The 20,910-nt window shown below is 33.1% G+C and overlaps 2 protein-coding genes across 2 annotated transcripts; one reads left to right on the forward strand and one right to left on the reverse strand.

Annotated features, from left to right (window-relative positions):
- The first annotated feature begins 306 nt into the window (after positions 1–306).
- LOC106876059 (uncharacterized) lies at positions 307–747 on the forward strand. The gene has a single exon (XM_014924463.2). It carries the CDS (start codon positions 307–309, stop codon positions 745–747), a length of 441 nt encoding a protein of 146 aa, XP_014779949.2.
- Positions 748–2,053: 1,306 nt separating this feature from the next.
- Positions 2,054–20,245, reverse strand: LOC106876068 (uncharacterized). The gene is made up of 7 exons (XM_014924475.3): positions 20,088–20,245; positions 16,451–16,517; positions 11,940–12,119; positions 8,484–8,516; positions 7,362–7,389; positions 5,266–5,325; positions 2,054–2,799 (listed from the first exon to the last, which is right to left on the reverse strand). The coding sequence occupies exons 2-7, from the start codon at positions 16,458–16,460 to the stop codon at positions 2,763–2,765; spliced, it is 348 nt and encodes a 115-aa protein (XP_014779961.1). The 5' UTR covers positions 16,461–16,517; positions 20,088–20,245; the 3' UTR covers positions 2,054–2,762.
- Between the last annotated feature and the right edge of the window lie 665 nt (positions 20,246–20,910).

Below are 20,910 nucleotides of genomic sequence, written 5' to 3' on the forward strand. Positions count from 1 at the left end.
TAGAAGTATCGCAATCAGTGGGTATAGGATTGGTCGACTGATATTTGCAGACAACATGGTGCCACTTCGCTCATCAGAAGGTGATCTTCGACCTGCACTAAATGGGTTTACTGCGAGTGTTGCAAAGCAGGGATGAGAATTAGTGTTACGAAGACAGGCATTGGTCCTCTCAAACGCGTCTTCTCAGTGCACACTGCTTGTTAGAGGAACGTTACTGAGATAAGCGGAGAAGTTTAAGTATTTCGGCGCTGTGATGGAAGGTAGGGTGCTAAATTGGATGTTAGAATTCTAGGTGCTGATACAGTAATGCGCCGGCACCAGCATTCGATCCTCAGAGAAGAAGAGGTTCTAAAACAAAGAGCCAAACTCGCTATCTTCATTTCGATTCTTGTACCTTTCCTCACCTACGATCGTGAGTGTTGGGTAATGACCGAAACAGTACGATCACGAATACAGGCAACCAAAATAGGATCCCTTCGAGGAGCCTCTAGAGTAACGTTACTCGACAGGGTACAAAGCTCAAAGATCAGGGAGTCTCTCCAGGTCGAACTGCTACTTTTCCGCATGGAAGGATCGCAGCTCCAGTACTATGGACATGCGACTAGAATGTCGCTGGAAAGAATTTCAAAACGGGTTCTTCAAGCCGAGCCAATGAGCCGGAGACCTAGGGGTTGGCCAGAAACAAGATGTATGGATAAAGTGCATAGCCTCAGTTGTTCTCGTTTGAGAATGCAGCCAGAAGTCTAATGAGGGTTGCCTCTGATTGGACCCTATGGAAAAGGTGCCTGAGACTCTATCCCAAACCCTCCCAGGAATAGTGAGCAGAGAAAAGAGAAAATAGATGGATGGAGATGGATATACAATACGAACACATGAAGCAGCGAAGGTCAATATAAAGATGTGTACATTTGTCTTTAATAAGTTGCTGCTCACTAGAATGTGAAAGGCATTTGCTGCAGGGTTTTATCTTGGGAAAAATTTCTACAACTCTCAGGTGACCCATTTCATCAACTTTACCATGTCAAATTTTGATTATCTTGATGTTTCTCAAAACTGACTTTGTACCATCTTGTCAGGGTCCTTTTGAACAAATCCTTCATATTCACTGCCCACTTTGTTTTCAACTCCATTATCATTGCTCACATTGATATTTCTTCAATTACTTATAAATTTTGACATAAAACCGTTAACAGAAGTATCCCATTTTACAGTACAACATACATTATTTCAATTTTCATTGCATTCTGTCCCTAAAATACTAATCTTTGTTACTGCTTCTCCTTATAAATTCGTAAAGTAAGATTAGTTTTTATGATACCAGAAAGGAGAAAGCTGACATTATGAACTGAGCCCTTTTTGTTTAAGTTCCACAAACTTAATTTTTTTTACAAAAACTGAGTTTAACTGACACAGACCATACTTTGTTTCTTTAAATTCTTGTTAAAAAATACTTTTTATCATTCTCTATAATTTTATCCATATTAAATATATTTCATCTCTTTTTTTAAACATTTTCGTTCATAATTTTCCTGAGATGTAAATGTTTCTGCAAATAGGAAAATCAGATATTTCAATTCTGGATACTGTTTTACCTGCTTAACTACAAAGTGTATTTAGCAGTTGTTTACAAGTAATAAGATGAAAAGTAAAAACTGTGGGGATATTTTCAACTGTCTAATGAATGAATCATCAGTTTGCAGCAGGTATAGATAACCTACAGCACTCAGATCATATGCAGGCTTCTATAACATTTTGTATGCCATGATTATATAAACCTAACTTTTTAGCACAAAATTTTAATTTCTTTTTGCACCTGAATCTGTTGACTTAACAATTTTATTTTCTCATTCAATTATGCTTTCTCTTAATCAAGCTTTGGTGAAAGAAGATGATTCTTCAATTTATGGACCTGAAGTAAGTCTCTGCTTAGATTCAACGCTGGGACTTATTTATTAATTGCAATTATGAATTTTGTAATAAGCATGAACTGAGCACATCAAAAAGAACCTTCTCAATTAATTCATAATACTTTTGAATTTAACACAAAACAAAGTTTGAAATTCTTTAAATAGTTTTATTGATATGAAATATATTTACATCTTGTGAATCGCACACACACACACACACACACACACACACACACACACACATCACACACACACGCACACATATACATACATACATACATACATACATACATACATACATACATACATACATACATAAATTATTTGTGACATATATACATGTCAGTGATTTGCAACACATCTATATCAGTTATTTACGACACGCCTACAACAGTGATTTGTGACATACACATGTGTCACCAATTTGTAACAGGTCTGTATCAGTTACTTGTGATATAAATGTATGTTTGTGTCTCAGGATTATCTACAATGTTCCCGTAAATCGTGACACATACCATTATTGCAGATTTATGATACAGCTGTTTACAACTTCTTTTTACATGAATGAATCTGCAATTTGCAACATACATTTATACATAATAACAATTTTAGTTTGGAACCCTTTATAGGTAACAGGTATGTATATGTAATTTGAGACATTCATACAGAAGTAATGGAAATTTTCACACAAAATATTTACAGCTACTTGATGATGTATAATTTAATTAAAAAATATTCCTTGTGATAAATATGTAACTGTAAATTATGATGGATATATAGCTGTAAATTGCAACAAACATATTTGTAATTTCTGTATTACAAACATGTATTTGTAAAATCTCTGAGCCAAGGATGTTAGAAATATTTACAGCTGTTTGCCAAATAAATGTATCTGTAATGAGAAGAAAGAAAAAATATTTAGTAAATCACTGAATGATATGTTGATGTAGTTGTGGACATTATTGTGTTATGTTTTAAAAATATAGTAAACTATCTCTTAATTCATTGTGTATAATACAATAAAGAATAACACTTGTGTATAATGTTGTGTCTGGGGAGAGTTATTCTCTTTTAGTGCCTTGTAATTTAACGCACTCACCAGTAAAATTTCCACTTATTTCCTTTTTTATTTTTCTAAAATTTTCGTTGTGTCTTGCAACCTTTTCAATACTTTTGATTCTATCTGTTATTCACACTGCGTTCCTTTTTGTTTGTTTGTATGCATGTGCATGGGTTAGTGTGTGCGTGCGTGTGTGTGTGTATACATGCATGTGTGTATGTATGTATGTATGCATGCATGTGTGTGTATGCATCTATTTATGTATGTATGTGTGTACATTTATATGTATGTATTCTGCATATTCATGTGTATATTTCCTATTTAGTATTGGAGAAGTTTTATTTCTGAGGATGTACTCCTGTATTTGTCTAAGTGTTGGGTCCTTTTGGTGCTTGGATAAGATGCTGACGTCAACGTGACCCAGGTTGCCTCCATGCTGGTCCTTGACATGCTGGTAGAGTATGGAAGACTGTTTTTTGTCGTCATATTGTCTCAGATGTTCATTTAGTCTTATCGCAATGCTCCTAGATGTCTCCCCTATGTATGTCATGTTCATGTCTTTACAAGCACCTTTTATGCATCATGCTGTAAACTATATTTCTAGTTCTACAGTTAATGATAGGGCTAATCCTACATACCATGCAGTTATCATTGGTGCATATGGTATTCTCAAAGGAGTATGTCCTACATAGTTGTGATCTGATGGAGTTCCTGGCTTTTCAACAATCTTAATGTTGAGTTTGGTCACCTTCAGAGGTGGCCTCTACAAACATCACTCCTTGATATTTGTCAGTTTTATACCACTTGTTCACCCTGTTTGCTTTGTCACAAGTTCTTTGTATCCTATTCCAGTCTTTGTTTCTAAATCTAGGGCAGGTACCACTGGTATCATTACATATAACGTTATCTAATTTCTTTCTAGCACCCCTGTATACTCAAACCCTATCTTTCTGATCATATCCAGAGAATTGCCTGCAGTGCATGAAGTTCTGTATATGTTTTTGCGTTTCATAGGGGTCGCATAGTGGGGACATGTTGTTCATTATCTTAAGTCTGCCATCAGTATGTTGATTTTCATGTTATGTGACAAAACTGAGTTCTTGTGAACAACATATTTTGAAGCTATGGGTTTCATGTAATAGGAGTGGAGGAGCTTCACTCTATTGTTCACAGTCTGAAAAGGTTGCAAGACGCAACGAAAATTTTAGAAAAATAAAGAAGGAAATAAGTGGAAATTTTACTGGTGAGTGTGTTAAATTATAAGGCACTAAAAGAGAATGACTCTCCCCAGACACAAAAGAATATGCTTCAACACATGAACTCACATAAAGAATCTTGCAATCCAAATCCAAAAACTTATGTATAATATAATTATGAAAAACACATTTTCCCAAAGCTTAAACTATATGGATACACTTCAATTTATGCCAGTAATTGGTTCCAAGACAACTTAACTTTAAAAAAATGACGTGATATGAAAATCATTTGAAAAAGTTTATTAGCTTATATCTTGTTCTATTTATATATTTTCACATGTGTTTTATTTGATTTTTTACTTCAGTATTGGTTTTTAAGTGAATTTTTAAAAAATTTTATGCTTTTAAATATCTTTAAGATTGATATAAAGTCAAATAAGTCAACTGAAGTTGAGGTTTATTTTTTAATTAATTTCTTAAAAAAAACAAAAGAATGATGTAAAGTTGAAAAAAGATATAATGAGGTATGCCTGCATTTGTTTAAATCTGTGATATTCCACAACACCTCATGTGGTCTGTTTGTGCCCTACAGCACTCGATATGAGAACCACTCCTTTAACATAGCATTCATTCACATTAGATGTCTATGTCACTACATTGTGCAATACTTGCTTTCCAGTCATACACTTTCATGTCAAATGACATTCAGCAAATAACCAGAAAACATGTCCGGCTCTTTTCTAACCAACTTCCATACAATAGGTATGTAATATCACTCACTCAAGGCTAAGTCTTTAGATATTTTGTGCCATATTTACAATAATACATAATTATGAAAGACATTACAAGTGAGAAGTTTCAACTGTCCAAAATCTACCAATGCATCTACATTCATCATCATCGTTTAACGTCCGCTTTCCATGCTAGCATGGGTTGGACGATTTGACTGAGGACTGGTGAAACCGGATGGCAACACCAGGCTCCAGTCTGATTTGGCAGAGTTTCTACAGCTGGATGCCCTTCCTAACGCCAACCACTCAGAGAGTGTAGTGGGTGCTTTTACGTGTCACCCGCACGCAAAAAAAAAAAAAAAAACACTCACGGATTATTTAAATCATATAATGAATTCTTAATCGGTCCATCAATGAGGATTTCTATATCTCTGCAAAACAAACAAAAAGTATACTTGTAGAAATATTTATTGCCAGAAAGTTACCAGAAGTACAAAGTTTCTGGCACTAAATTTAGGAGTTCAAACTGTACTACATCTAATGTTTTCAAGGTGTTATTATTGTTATAGTTGTAAATGTTGTTGCTGAGTTATTCTTGTCAACCCTGCTCAAGTAAAATTATGAATTAGGCTTAGAGGTGATTTGTGGCTTCAGTGTATCAAATATCTCAGGCTATCATTCAATATTTGAATCTTTTTTAAAACGGGGGCCACATTTTTCATTAACGAAACACTTTGAAACTTGGAACACTGGTAGAATGTGTCATATAAAACATCTTTTTCTCTTAGTCTTCTTAAAAAAAAAAGAAATCCATAAATTATTCCATGTTAAAGTTGTCGTATTTCTGTAATTTCAACCAATCACTGACGTCCATTCAGCCGATATACATTAAGTGCCGACTACATAAACAAACGATTCTGAAACAATTAACCCTAACCCTAACCCTAGGGTTAGGGTTAGGGTTAGGGTTAGGGTTAGGGTTAGGGTTAGGGTTAAGGTTAGGGTTAAAGCAAATTTAAAATGAAAAAAGCAAATAAAACGAAGGTATGGAGATTAAATATGCTTTACATCGCTTAATGAGCCAAAGGAGTAAAGGTAAACAACTGAATACTTGTCAGTGATTGGTTGAAATTATCGAAATAAGACAATTTTTTACATGAAATAAATTCGAATACAAAAATATTTTTCTGTTCTATAACACAAAATAGATAAGTATACGAAGTTTGAAAGTCTTTCGGTACCAAAAACACTACGTAAAACATTAATGAAAAATGTGGCCCCCGTTTTAAAAAAGATCCCAATATTTAGTTAAAAGAGGCCATCTTTCATTATTGTTCTTTAGAACCAAGTCAACCCTGATCCAGTTGACTTTTGAGCAATGGCATTCCAGCTATGACCATCCTGTTTTTGTATTCAGACATATTATATCAAGAATACATTATTCAAAGTCTCCTTCCTTCTACTAAGTTAATATGGTGGGATTTCTAGATAGCCAAATGACAACATAGAAGCCTGCCCACACGAAGCTTCCTCATAGTTTAGTGTTATCATTCATCTCACCAAACTATTTTAATGACAATAATTTTATCTTGGTCTACATTTACATCCAGGAATTTAACACCTCCTGATGATGATTGGGGACCAACTTGATTGAAACATAAATTGTAGATTTTATTTATGGTCTAGTTTAATGCTACCATCCAATATTTGTGTTCCTTTAGCAGAGTCCACTTTGTTGAAAGCATTTGGGTCACATCTCTGTATTGAGAATAACCTTCTCTTCCTACCACCAATCTCAGAATCCCTCCACTCAATAAAAAATTAAAATAAGGGCTTAAAATATCACCTTTCCTTCTCCAACTAAGCAGTACAAAAAAAAAGGTGAATTTTGTAAAATTTACACTCTAAAGTTGTGGTCAATAATCTGGAAAGTCATCATCTTAGTATATTGATCAGTAGCTAAATAGTTTAGAAGTATAAATCACCCATCCTGGAGCATAATTTGCTTGACCTGGAGTATAAATCCCCCATCCTGGAGTATGAATCACCCACCCTAGAGTATAAAATGCCTATCCTGGAGTACAAATTGCCCCTCCTGGAATATAAATTATTTGCCATGGAGTATTACTTCACCACTTCCGACCTTGGAGTACAAATGAATCCACCAGAATGTCCTACTCCACCACCTACCAGTACTAATCCCCAATAAGATGTACTGCTCTCCTATCTATAATGGTGCACATTGTTGAACCATCAAAATATTTGATGGTACCTAAAATAATTTACATCCCATGTGACAAGTAAGAGTGACAAACAGAAAGTACATTCAATCACTGAACATCTACTAATATCTTAATTCAATTGATTTTACTAGATAAGTGTATACCAGTCTTCTATCATAGTACTTCTACAAATTTTCAGGGAATTAAAAGATGGTAACAAAAATTAATAAATGTTCAGGACTTACTTGGGTACCTCGCTTGCAGGAGTGATTACTGAAAAATAGAAAAAATACATTATTGGCTATATCTTTTAAAATTAAAACATTTAGAATAATTCACTTGATAGTTTAATGGTGGCTTTGGAGATGGATTTCTAAAGACTATACTTTGCTTCAAATTAAAATCGAAGAAACTCTATTAATGAAGGGAATGAAAGATTCAGGAATTCCTTCTGTTAGAAGAATGAGGAGAATTTCAAAAACTAAGGATGAAAATTATGCTCTAAATCCTCCTCATCATCATCATCATAATTTTTTTTAGCATCCATTTTTGTATACTCACATGGGTTGAACAGGATATTTTGAGGCAATGGCTTACAGCCATATGCCCTTCTCAATGCTTACCCTTTGAGTTACCTCTTATGAGCAGAGGGTATACAGTGTAACTTTTCTAACAATCAGAATATACATAATATGAATAGCATTATTGCAAATACAGACTATAATTACAAAATGCAACATGCTGTCTCAAGCCTTCTTTTTAATTTTTTTTATATTCCTGTGGAATGTAGATCTAGGATTCAAAATCAGAAAGAGTGAGATGAGCCCCATATCACATCCAGGTATAAACTCCAGGTATTTATTCTAATATGCAGTAATCATTATCTTTATTAAAATACAAAATATTAAATCTGTAACCCTATTCAAAATGATTTGGACACATAATTTCAAATGAGCAATCCTTGCTGGTATTTTTAATTTAATATTTAATTACTGAGTTATTCTTAACTTTGTAGATAATTTTCCTCCCAGTGACTATAGATTAGATATGTTTTTGATGGATTAAATACTTTTATAGATAATCATTTGAAATGGAATGATCAAGAAATTGTTTTGTACAGAGTGTGTTGGATTAATTTAAACCACACTAAACACTGTCCCCAACTTTTGCTCCTCAAGATCATTCTCCCACCTGGAATTTCTTCCTCACTCACATTTTTCTGAAAATACTATCCTACAGTGCTCAAGTTAGCCACATCAGTCTTACACACCTGGATGGAGGACTAGTCACAAGTCATAGCTATGGCCACTGATTAATTTATGAAAATGAAAAGTAAAACAATTTATAAATCAAAGAGAATACATTACCTATCCTTGGAATAATTTTCCCAGGTTTTAATTCTATAAGAAAAATAATTTTAAATATTTTATATAAAATGTGAAATCATTTTTTCACTTTTTTTTAAAACCAAAAACACATATTTTACACATATCAAATTGTCTTATTTATTTTGCATCAATATTATAATACTTAGACTCAGCAAGTGCTTTTGCTATTCCCAACAACATAGTTGAATGTGCCTTTGGTACTATTGTGGATATATTGACTAAAAACGAGGATGTCTCAACATTTGTGAGCATAGTGACCTTTGAACAAAACTACTGAAAGTACAGTTGCTAGAATATGAACTAGCTGGAGAAAGTTCAGGGAGTTATTACCTATGTGAATAATAGAGTGAAAGGTAGATTGTATGATGCTTGTGTATGAACAGCAATGCTACATTATAGTGAAACATAGGCCAAGAATGCAAATGATATGCAAAGACTAGAAAGAAAAGAATCTAGTGTGTTCATCTGGAAGTGCAATGACAGAGTGCATGTACCACAAGTGTTAATGTATTGAGAGAAAAATTGGGCATGAGAGGCATCAGATGTAGTGTGCATGAGAGAAAACTATGCTGGGATGGTCATTTGATGGATGTGGATGAGGACAGTTGCATAAAGAAGTGCTGATCATTAAAAATGGATGTTACCTGACGAAATAAGAGACCCAAGGAGACATGGACAAAATATTGAAGACCATCATCACATTGTTGAGCCTCATGGAGGAGATGACAAAGGATTGAGATGATTTATGATTTGTTATGCTCAAGAAGACCTGTCCATCTCAACAAAAAATGAGGTCCTAAAAGCAAATTGCTTACATCAGACACTGTATCCAGTCTGTACATGCCAAGCATTCCCCACCTCTCACTTTTCTAACACCCATCCCTCCATTACTCTGCTAACTACAGCACTATTTATTCAGGTGTATTTATAAGTAAAATCATGGCCATATACAAGCATGTCTTTTATAGCCATGCTCCCCTCACACACACACACACACACACACACACACACACACACATGCACACAGACACACATGCACAAACACACACACACACACAACATACACAATCTGTCTTCTGTCAATTCAAAATTCCCCCAAAACCCATCATCCTAAAGCCCCCACCATCCCACCACCCATGATCACCACCTGCTTCAGGCACCTCCACTATCTCTCACATACCTGTCCACACATTCTCCATGCCCTCAAATACCTACCATACCTACCCCAGCCACTCCAATTTTTCTCACCACCACTTACAGCATTCACCTCTTCCCCCATCTCTAAACATCTCCTCTAACACTCTTATGAAACATAACCCTCTATCCCCTCTGTACCACTTATATTCCCCACCACTGTTCCATGTGGATAGATCCCAATGCTTCTGCAACACCATCTATTTCTCTCTCTCTCTCTCTCTCTCTCACTTTCTCTCTCTCTCTCACTTTCTCTCTCTCTCTTTCTCTCTCTTTCCCTCCCGCCCTCTCTCACTGTCTCTCTATCTTTCTTTCTAGCTTTATCTCTCGATTCTCTCCTTTCTTTTCCTACTTAGGTAGCCAAGTATCTCCTCCACAGTAAGACACCTATCTCTGTCCCTCTGTTTAACCTTTAACCTCTCATCAGGCACAAAGCTATTTCCCTCAGTACTGCTCCCTCTTCCAGCCAAACGGTCTTTGTCTGCAAGTTACTTGGTGACAGTAAACTCTATAAAGTGGCTGGTTTTAGGAAGGGCATCCAGCAATAGAAAGTATCAAAGCAGTCAATGGAGGCTCCAACTTGCCAGCTTCTGTCAAACCACCCGACCCATGCCAGAATGAAAAACAGTCATTAAAGGATAATGATGATCATGATGATGATACATACATACATATATACCTACCTACCTACCTACCTACCTACATACATACATACATACATACATACATATGTATATACATACATACATACATACATACGATGGGGTGTTGAGAAGCTCCTGGCTTTCGCAAATGAAAATACAAGAGGATCAGTTAATTATGATTTTATTCAACATATTCCCTTCTCAGATTCACACACTTACTGCAGTAGTTCTTATATCGTTGCTATTATGCAATTATATATATATATATATATATATATATATATATATATATATATAATAATATTAGGGACAAAATCCCAAATTACAGGTAAAAACTCAATTGAAATCAATTTATTATTAATTTTTCTATATGTGATAGTGGATTTTCATTGATGAGTTCATGAAACTTGGTTCTTTTCCCTAGAACTATATATATATATACATATATATATATATATATATATATACATATATATATATATATATATATATATATATATATATATATATATATATATATATATATATATATATATATGTATATATATATATATATATATATATATATATTGTTGCTATTATGCAAAAGTGTTGTAAGTCCAAAACGTTGCTTTTTCAGGAAACGGAAAAATAGTTTCACCATTCCATAGCAAAACCATTGTACTACACCTTTGACAGTTTTTGATATCTAGGCGTCTGAAGCAGCTGGAGATATGATAGTTTGACCAAAAGAAAAATTAAATATTGAAAAAAACGTATTAGGCCAAATTTGGACATACAACAGTTTAACATAATAGCAACTATATATATATATATATATATATATATATATATATATATTAGGTGCAGGAATGGCTGTGTGGTAAGTAGCTTGCTTACCAATCACATGGTTCAGGGTTCAGTCCCACTGTGTGGCACCTTGGGCAAGTGTCTTCTACTATAGCCTCGGGCCGACCAAAGCCTTGTGAGTAGATTTGGTAGATGGAAACTGAAAGAAGCCTGACATATATATATATATATATATATATATATATATATATATATATATATATATATATATGTATGTATGTATTTGTATGTCTGTGTTTGTCCCCTTATCATCGCTCAATAACCAATAGTGGTGTGTTTATATGCCGTAACTTAGTAGTCTGGCAAAAAAGGCTGATAGAATAAGTACTAGGCTTATAAAGAATAAGTCCTGGGATCAATTTATTCAACTAAAGGTGGTGCTCCAACATGGCCACAGTCAAAATGACTGAAACAAGTAAAAAAAATAGAATAAAAGAATATATGTATATATATATATATATATATATATATATATATATATATATATATATAGTTGTATAAATAAAAAAATACACATTAAGTACAGGACATCACCAAAGAGTAAAAAATACATAAACACATGAGAGGTAAATACAGGACAAAATATCAAGAGAAGATAACTTGCTTGTCAGTTGTTGACTGTTTTACTACTCTCTATTTCATGCAAACAGACAGAAAGATAGATAAATAGATAGATAGATAGATAGATAGATAGATAGATGTACATTATAAATTTATTCTTGACAATGATAAAATATACTGTCCTCACCAGATTCCATATCATCTTCCTTTCTCTTTGACACTTTCCGCCAAATGCAGGCAAGTATGACTGCTAAGAGACAAATTGAAGATATGGCAGCAATAATAATGATAATGATATCTTCTTCTGGCAAAATTTTATCTCCATGATATGGCGTTGTTTCCACAGAATTCTCAGTTGTATGTTCAGCTGAAAAAAAATAAAACATTTTATCACGTTAATTTATATGTATGTATATGTGTGTGTGTGTGTGTGTGTGTGTGTGAGTGTAAGTATTCACATATATATATATGTTAGTATATTTGAATGCATTAAAGCATATAGATACATACACACACTTGCATAAACACATACATTTGTATGTGTTTGTGTATATACACATATATACAGGGTGCGATGGGTAAATTGTTGCCATTTTATATTTTTAATTTGTCAACTACACAGTATAGTAAGGAGAGTTGGGCACCAACTGTGAGAAAAATAGTACTATGATCCAATTCACTCTGCCAGAAACTTGGAAATGACATGCTGTACTGCTTGGCATTCATGCCAGAAGCTCCAATACAAACATTTCAGAGTGTTTGGGTGTCAATCTGAGGACAGTGCAGAGGATTTGGAAAGAATTGGATGAATCTAATGGTGATTACAAAGGTACAGCAGCTCAGAAAACTCACTCTGATTGTTCTGATAAGAAAAGAACTCCTGAATTTGTTGGTGAGATCCAGGACATGATTGACAATGATCCCTCCAAATCAATCAGGTTCTTTGCCACGGACATGGGAGTGTCTGAGTTTTTTTATCAGGCAGGTAGTTCGTGAAGACATTCGGTATTCCTCATACAAGATGAGAAAGGGCCAATTTTTATCCCAACCCATCAAAGACAAGAGGAAAGGCTATGCAACGAATCTTTTGAACAAACTTCCAACCAAACATGCTTTCGTTTTTCTCAGATAAGAACACTTTGCAATTAGAAAAAAAAAAGGAGAAAACTTTTCAAACATAAATAAAATGGAAGCATACAAAAATAAACATTATTTTCCATCTTACTGGGAATTTTGTTTCATTTTGAAAAATAAAAATTTATTTTATGGTTTATTATCGTTTACATTTTTAATTTGTTCTGTTTACATTTTGAACTATTTACATATATACTTGAGGGCACCTAAACCTTCTGAGTGCTTAGTACCTCTATGGGTCTTAATCCAGCCCTGTGGATGATGTCATGAAAAAAATGCTCCCCATATGTTCTGTAAAGTGGCTGGTATAAGAAAGGACATCCGGTCATAGAAGTCAAGCCCCAAATGAAAACTATGGGCAGTATGTCACTCCTTGGCCTGTCTAGGAGAATAGCAATGACCTATCCACCCCATGGCTGCATGGAAAGCAGATGTAAAGTAATGAAAATGATAATTATGAAAATATGTGTGTGTGAGTATTGTGTGTGTGTATGTGCATGCGTGAGCATTTGTGAGAATTCAATGGATGATGAGATTAACTCTTCTACTGGCAGAGCACTATAATGATGACTGGTGTGTGAAGAAGTATCTAAGTGGGTAGGTGTGTATGGATGCATGTGTGTGAGTGGGTGGATGTGAATGGTTGTAGAACGACCTATTACACATTAAGATCATCATACATACGCACACATAGAACATACACGTTACCTTTACTTCTGTAACATCTACTGTCTTTTTTATCTCATAATGAAGATGGTAGTGATGGTGGTGGTGGTGGTGGTGATGGTGGTGGTGGTGGTGGTGATGGTGGTGGTGGTGGTGGTGGTGGAGTGAGGATGATGATGATGATGATGATGATGATAATGGCAATGATAATTATGGAAGGGATCAGTGTAAGAAAATCCACTTTGTCCACCTGACACGAGAGTCAAACTCATAAATGTTGCCAGGTGAGTAATTTCTTAATTGCAAAATCTGTTTCTGTTTCTCAGAACCGGACACGTGATGTCACTGACAGAAGTATTTTCACCTGTTCTTCAGTGTGAGAAAAAACAGTTCTATTGTTATAAGAACAGCATTTTCTGCTTACAAATGATAAAGAATCTTGTTTCACGAGATGACAATCAATATATATATTTAGTCAACAAACATGTTAAAATAGTTTTATTGGTAGATCAGCCTGGGATTTTTGTTGAAATCAAGAAAGTTTCCCAGCTACGTTGCTCAGATTATCTTTTATGTTACTTTATAAATTCACCATCGACGTGTATGTGTGTGTCTGTATTGTTACTTTTATATTCTTTTACTGATTTTAATCATTGGACTGTATCCAGTAAGTAAGACAGTATTTAGAAAAACAATGTTTATATTCAAAACTTATATATATATATATATATATATATATATATATATATATATATTTTAGAAGGTTTGGAGAAGATTTACAGGTACTATATATTAGAAAAAATAATAAGGTACTCAGAGATCTGGATGGTTGTACATTTACAGATTTTTATTAATATGTCACGTTTTTATAAATCATATATTAGCGCTTGCATCTACCCTAATAGATTCTTCCAGATCTCTGAGTACCTTATTATTTTTCTAATATATATATATATATATTATACAGGGTTGGCCAAAAGTCACCTGACAGTAAATCAAAACCAATTAAGTCCAAGACTAAAACAAAAGATTATCTTAAATATGAGACTTTGCTAATAAATAGACAAATGTTGAAAAAAAAAACGGTGATTTTAACTCACAGCATTCACTTATTAAACGTTCATAATTGGAATAAATAAATAAAATTGAATATTAAGTATTTATGAGATTTTTTTTATTTACTGTCAGGTGACTTTTGGTCCACCCTATATATATACATATATATATATATATATATATATATATATATATATATATATATATATATATATATATATATATATATGTATATATATATATATATATATGAAAGTCTTAGTAAAAATTACTTAATACAGTTTTTAGGTATAAAGGCTATTTTTTGAAAAAAGTTATTGCTCCAGTCCACTCAGCTGTAGACAGGTGACCCTGCAATGAACTAGCCTTCTGATCAAGGGAAATGTATGCATGTATGTATGTATGTATATGCGTGTATATATATGTGTGAATGGGTGTGTGTGTGTGTGTATTGTGTCTGGAGAGAGTCATATTGTCTTACTGTGTTATTATCTAACACACTTACCAGTTCAATTTCCACTCCATTTATTTTTTATTTTTTCTTCCAAAATTTTTATTGCTTTTGCAACCTTATCAATGGATGTTGACTCTCCCTCTCTCTCTCTGTATATATATATATATATATATATATATATATATATACAGAGAGAGAGAGGGAGAGTCAACATTCATATATATATATATATATATATGCATGTATGCATGTATGTATGTCTATATACATATATATGTGTATGCATGCAAGTATCCATGTATGTATGTGTGTATGTATAAATATATGTATGTATATATATATATATATATATAGAGAGAGAGAGAGAGAGATAGATAGATAGATAGATACGTAGGTAAGTAGGTAGGTAGGTAGGTATATGTGTATATAAGATATGAAAAGGATTAAAATCCAAGCTGTGTCCACATGAAGCACTTCTGCAAAACTTAGCTATCAATTGTACAAATGTACTCTAAGAAAAAACTGGTTATACATTTGAAATTCCCAGTCAAGTATATTAGTCATAGAGTAAGGATATATTAAAACAAGAAGTGAAATTTATGACATTATTTTTAATTCTGTATTTACAATTGTCGCAATAGAACGTGAGAAATACATTTCATATGCATAAATATTTATATTAATACAAATATAATGAATTCATAGCATATATATTCTTTTTTCTTTTTATTCTCTTACTTGTTTCAGTCATTTGCCTATGGCCATGCTGGGGCACCACCTTTAGTTGAATGTTCATGAAACGCATTCCCCATGTTGTATTGAAACAATTGTAACTACACAATTAAAACAAATACCAGAAATTCCTGTCTTATTACATACATACATACATACATACATACATACATACATACATACACACACACACATACATACATACACACACACATACATACATACACTGTTAACAATGCAGTACTTTCTTAAGGAACTCCTGCTCAGAATTTACTCTCTCAACTGATCTTAGTGTTAGATCTCTTGGTTGATGGGAGTTTGATCTCTCAGTTTATTCCCCAAATATTTCCTAGTATTTGGGACTAGTTTGAATCCATTATCAATGTAAACTAGTGCTCATTGTTCAAATCCTACCCACAAAGTTGAATCGTACTCTACAAGCTAACAAACTATTTGTCAATTTACTTATTTACAGCTTGGTGGAGTAGGCAGTATGAGAGATAGATGTCTTAGCCACAGACATAATACTAAGTTTACCAATCATCTAGTTGTCTAGTATATTAAACATTTACCTCTTTTGCTTATTAGATTGTTATATATATTGTGTTATAAAAACAATTATTATAAAAACAATTATTATAAATGGTTATACTCACCCATCTTCATAAATAGTTTTGGTAAATCCAAAACCAGGAACTCAGGAAAGGATAACAGCTATTATTTCTGAATTGAAAAATTGGTTTTAGAAAATACAAATATATTTTAAATAAATGAAACTGAGTAATTGTTTTCTCCAAAATGTTATGAAAAATGTCTAAAATTAATAAATATCTGAAATCTGAAACTAAGTAATTCCCATTTGATGGATTTACATGGGTAGTTGACTATATACATTTGTGTATGTGTGCATGTGTGTGTGTGTGCACATGTATGCATGCGTATATATATACATATATATATATATATATGAAGTATTTCTCATTTTTAATATATATATATATATATATATATATATATATATATATATGCAGTGTATGTGTAAGTGTTGTATATATATATATATACATATATAGGTAAATGATAGGATTGCTTCAATATTTCAAGGGTAGTCTGAAGTATCTAAGCAACCAGGGGATAGTATGAACTCTAACATACTTCTCAACATTCTGAAGAGATCTGCCAAACCATTTGGCACATTGAAACGATCGTAAATGACTCATTATATAATCTCCACATAATTAAATCAATGGCTAACTAGCCCAATTGACTTGCTTCTTCTTGCGTTTGTTTCTCCATTCTCCACACACACATATATATATATATATATATATATATATATATATATACACACATACATTATGGACTCTCCTTTCATTAGATAATGGATGAGGGTTCAGCAATATCTTGCTGAATTATCACTCAGATGATTTGTTCATGGTGATCAAATGTTTGTGTTCACATAAGCTTACTTTCTCTATCGAATCAACATTACCTGGACAGTTGCACTAATGTAATGCACATCGAATGTCAAAATGATTGCAGAGCAACATGAATTGAAGTGTTTTGTTCAAGAACTCAATGCCCTGCCTGATCAGGAAATTGAAACCATGATCTAGCAATTGTGAATACAACACCCTAACCACTAGGCCATGCACCTAGTTGTTAGAGTGCTGCATACACACACACACACACATTCAGGTAGACAAACAGACAGACAGATATAACGGGTGTCATCCTCATCACCATTGTCATTTAACTTCTGTTTTTCATGGTTAGAAGAGTCATCATGTCCTAACAGAGATTTCATTCAGAGACATGCCCTCCAAGACTGGTCAGAGGATCACATCTTGTTATAAATTTCTGGAAAACAGTCAGAAATTTATAAAGTAACCATCTCTAAATATTGAATCCTCATGGTTCAAGATTAAAAAAAAAATCAGAACACAAAAGATATTAAATAAAAAAGTGCAAGGAGGCAATTTTAATATATTACCCTATTTAAACTGTTTTAGTTGGATTAAATCTCATTTACATAGGCAAAGAATTCTGTTCTCTTCTTCCAACTTAACCCATTATGTGTGTATTATATGTTAAATGCAGGACATATTTCCCTAGCACCTATGCATCATATGATACATATTCCCAAGTGTTTTCAACTACTAAAGTAACTTTGAACTTATGAAAGGAAAGTAAGTTTTATGCTACTCAGAACATATGACACAAAGACTAACAGGTCTGAAAACAAATATGGAGGTTGTTTAGGACAATCTTGTGAAAATGCTTTAGATAAGCAAAGGGCTAACTTGCTGCAGAAGAATAAAACTATGTTCACTCAGTTGTTATCAGAATATTTATTCTGTAAGAGTGATATAATAAATCTATTTGTGAACACCTTGACAGGATATAAGAAATGGTAGTGTCACAATATTAATACACACGCACACTGATTCTGGTAATTGATTAATAATCAGTGTATATGATTTTAAAAAGTATAAAAAAGGGTGGAGTAAAGTGACAATGGATGTGAAATAATTAGAAAGTTTGGAGATCATGGGCCATAAATTCCAAATATTCCTGAAAAGTATAATGTTCCTCTGAAGTCATTCTAGAAGACCTTCTGTGGAGTTAGCACCAAATTATTAAATACTTAATCTATCAGTGTTCTAGCTTATCCTCGTATCTTTCAATGTAATTCTATGGTTGTCTTATGAATATAAGGCAGAGTGTGCCATTTGGTCCCAAACCAAACTATAATACAGCTTACCTTATCTCACATTTCCTCAAATTTACACCTAACCATCTTCAAAAGGAAGAGACACATTGGATAATGTAGTCCTAAATACACAATGCTTGGAAGAAAGATTGGATCATTGTGACCAGACTAATTTTGATAATTGGTCTGCACAGTTGGGGTTTCCTAAGGGCCAAACAACAGGTAACCTTAGATTCCTATGCTGCCACTGCATCATTGGCCTGCTTAAATAGAATTAACTAATTTAATGCAAGATCAGTATTAACAACAATATGAAATTATTTGTGGAACACTCCAATTGAAATTTATGTCAAGTTTAAATTTAAGTGACTCGACACAATTTTGTAAAAGAAGTTAGAAGAAAATATGCCCTGTTGTGATCAATTGCTATTAAAAGAAGGTGGTGAGCTGGCAGAATCATGAGCATGCCAGGTGGATGCTTAGCTGTATTTCTTCTGTCTTTACGTTCTGAGTTCAAATTCCTCCAACGTCAACTTTGCCTTTCATTGTTTTGGGGTCAATAAATTAAGTACCAGTTGCATACTAGGGTCGATCTAATTGACTGGCCCCTCCCCCAAAATTTCAGGCCTTGTGCCTAGAGTAGAAAAGATTGCTATTAAAAGATATACAACTGTACAAATTTAAGATTTTTTACCTAAATTTTAGCATGTAATTCTAATGTTTTAATTAAGTACTGCATTTTCTTAGTTGGAAAACTATCAAGGGTATTTTTTCTAATTATATCAATGATGCAACAATCCAAAAACATTTGAGGTTTAGTTTTAAAAATTTGATAAACTCAAGATTTTGTAATTCTTTCAAGGTTAATTCTGATTTGGCTCCATTTGGCTTGCATTCCCTGGATACATTATATTAAGACTAGCTTTTTACTTGGTACCCCTTTGACTCAAGTTGTTGTGGAGGCCCACACAAAGTTAGTTTAAGGCAAGAGGTTCTGTTGGATATTTTTGTTTAAAGGTAAAAATATATATTCTAATAACCCACAATTTTATGATATATAGGATAGGAGAGTATTGTAGTTCACTTGAAGCATTGTGTATTGTTTGTAAAGAATAAAAGTTTAGAATGGTACAACAATGCACTATAAAACAAGAAATGGACTATATACCTGTTGTAATTTGGTTATCTATAGTCCGATGATATTTCGGAATTACAATTCCTTAAGAAGATCTGAAGAAGGAATTGTAATTCCGAAATATCATCGGACTATAGATAACCAAATTACAACAGGTATATAGTCTATTTCTTGTTTTATAGAGCATTGTTGTACCATTCTAAAGTTTTATTCTTTATGATATATTATTATTTCATGGACCCTGAAAGTCTAAAGGTTATTTTTTAGATATAGGGTCATTAAAACGTCTTTAGATCTGAACATCTTTAGTTCCACCTCTATCTTTATTAATTTATGACAACCAATGAAACTGAAATTTTCAAGATTAACATTATGTACAATCCTGTTAAGTTAAAAATGAACTGAAACAGATAATTAATGAAGCTTAATGTTTTGATGAACATACCTGGAAGGATGAGTACCTGTATAAATCTACACAGTTGTTCTTAGTCTTCCAATGTTGCAGTCAGCATATGTTGATGAAAGAAGCAGATTCACACAACCACTCAGTCATAGAGTCATTCAGGTCCTGAGTCCAACAACTATCATGAAATTGTTAAATATATAGCCTCTGAAAAATTGATAAATTATTCATTAGGAACTTTTAAAACTTCTCTCTCTCTCTCACATTCTCACATTTTTTTCTGTCTTCAACTTCACTAATTAGGTTAAACACGTGAATGTAACTTTAGACCTTCTGAAAACCTGACACCTTGGTCATGTGCTGACCAGAAGTTATTCTAGCTTATTCTATTGTTATAATTCTCCTGGTTGCACCTTATTTCTATTACATCAGAAGAGATAAAAATATAACTGTGAGAATGAGGAAGTTTTCATTATCACAGTAAAACAATGGCACATGAAAAATAATTAATTAATGCCAAAATAAATAAATAACAATAACTGAATGTAGAAAGAAAATTGTGTTAAAAATAGACAACCTAGGAATTAAATAAAACAATATGAAGACATTCAGTGTCGGATATTTTCTCTTTTTCCCTCAATAAACCCATAAGGACACACATTAAAAAATTGCAAATTTATTGTGTATTTTTCCAGCAAACTTGAACCTGATAATGGTTTTTTTCATTAAGTTACAAATCTCTCATAATCCAACAAATAGGTTTCTATGTGGTCAGGCAACCAGCTTGAAATGACAGTCAAATCAACTTTCTGTCACATACAGCTGTTTTAAAAAATAGAGTGATGCCTTGAAAAGTTTAATACTG

This window comes from Octopus bimaculoides, chromosome 5 (assembly GCF_046866305.1).
Source record: "Octopus bimaculoides isolate indiv1 chromosome 5, ASM4686630v1, whole genome shotgun sequence".
In the NCBI taxonomy this organism is placed as follows: domain Eukaryota; kingdom Metazoa; phylum Mollusca; class Cephalopoda; order Octopoda; family Octopodidae; genus Octopus; species Octopus bimaculoides.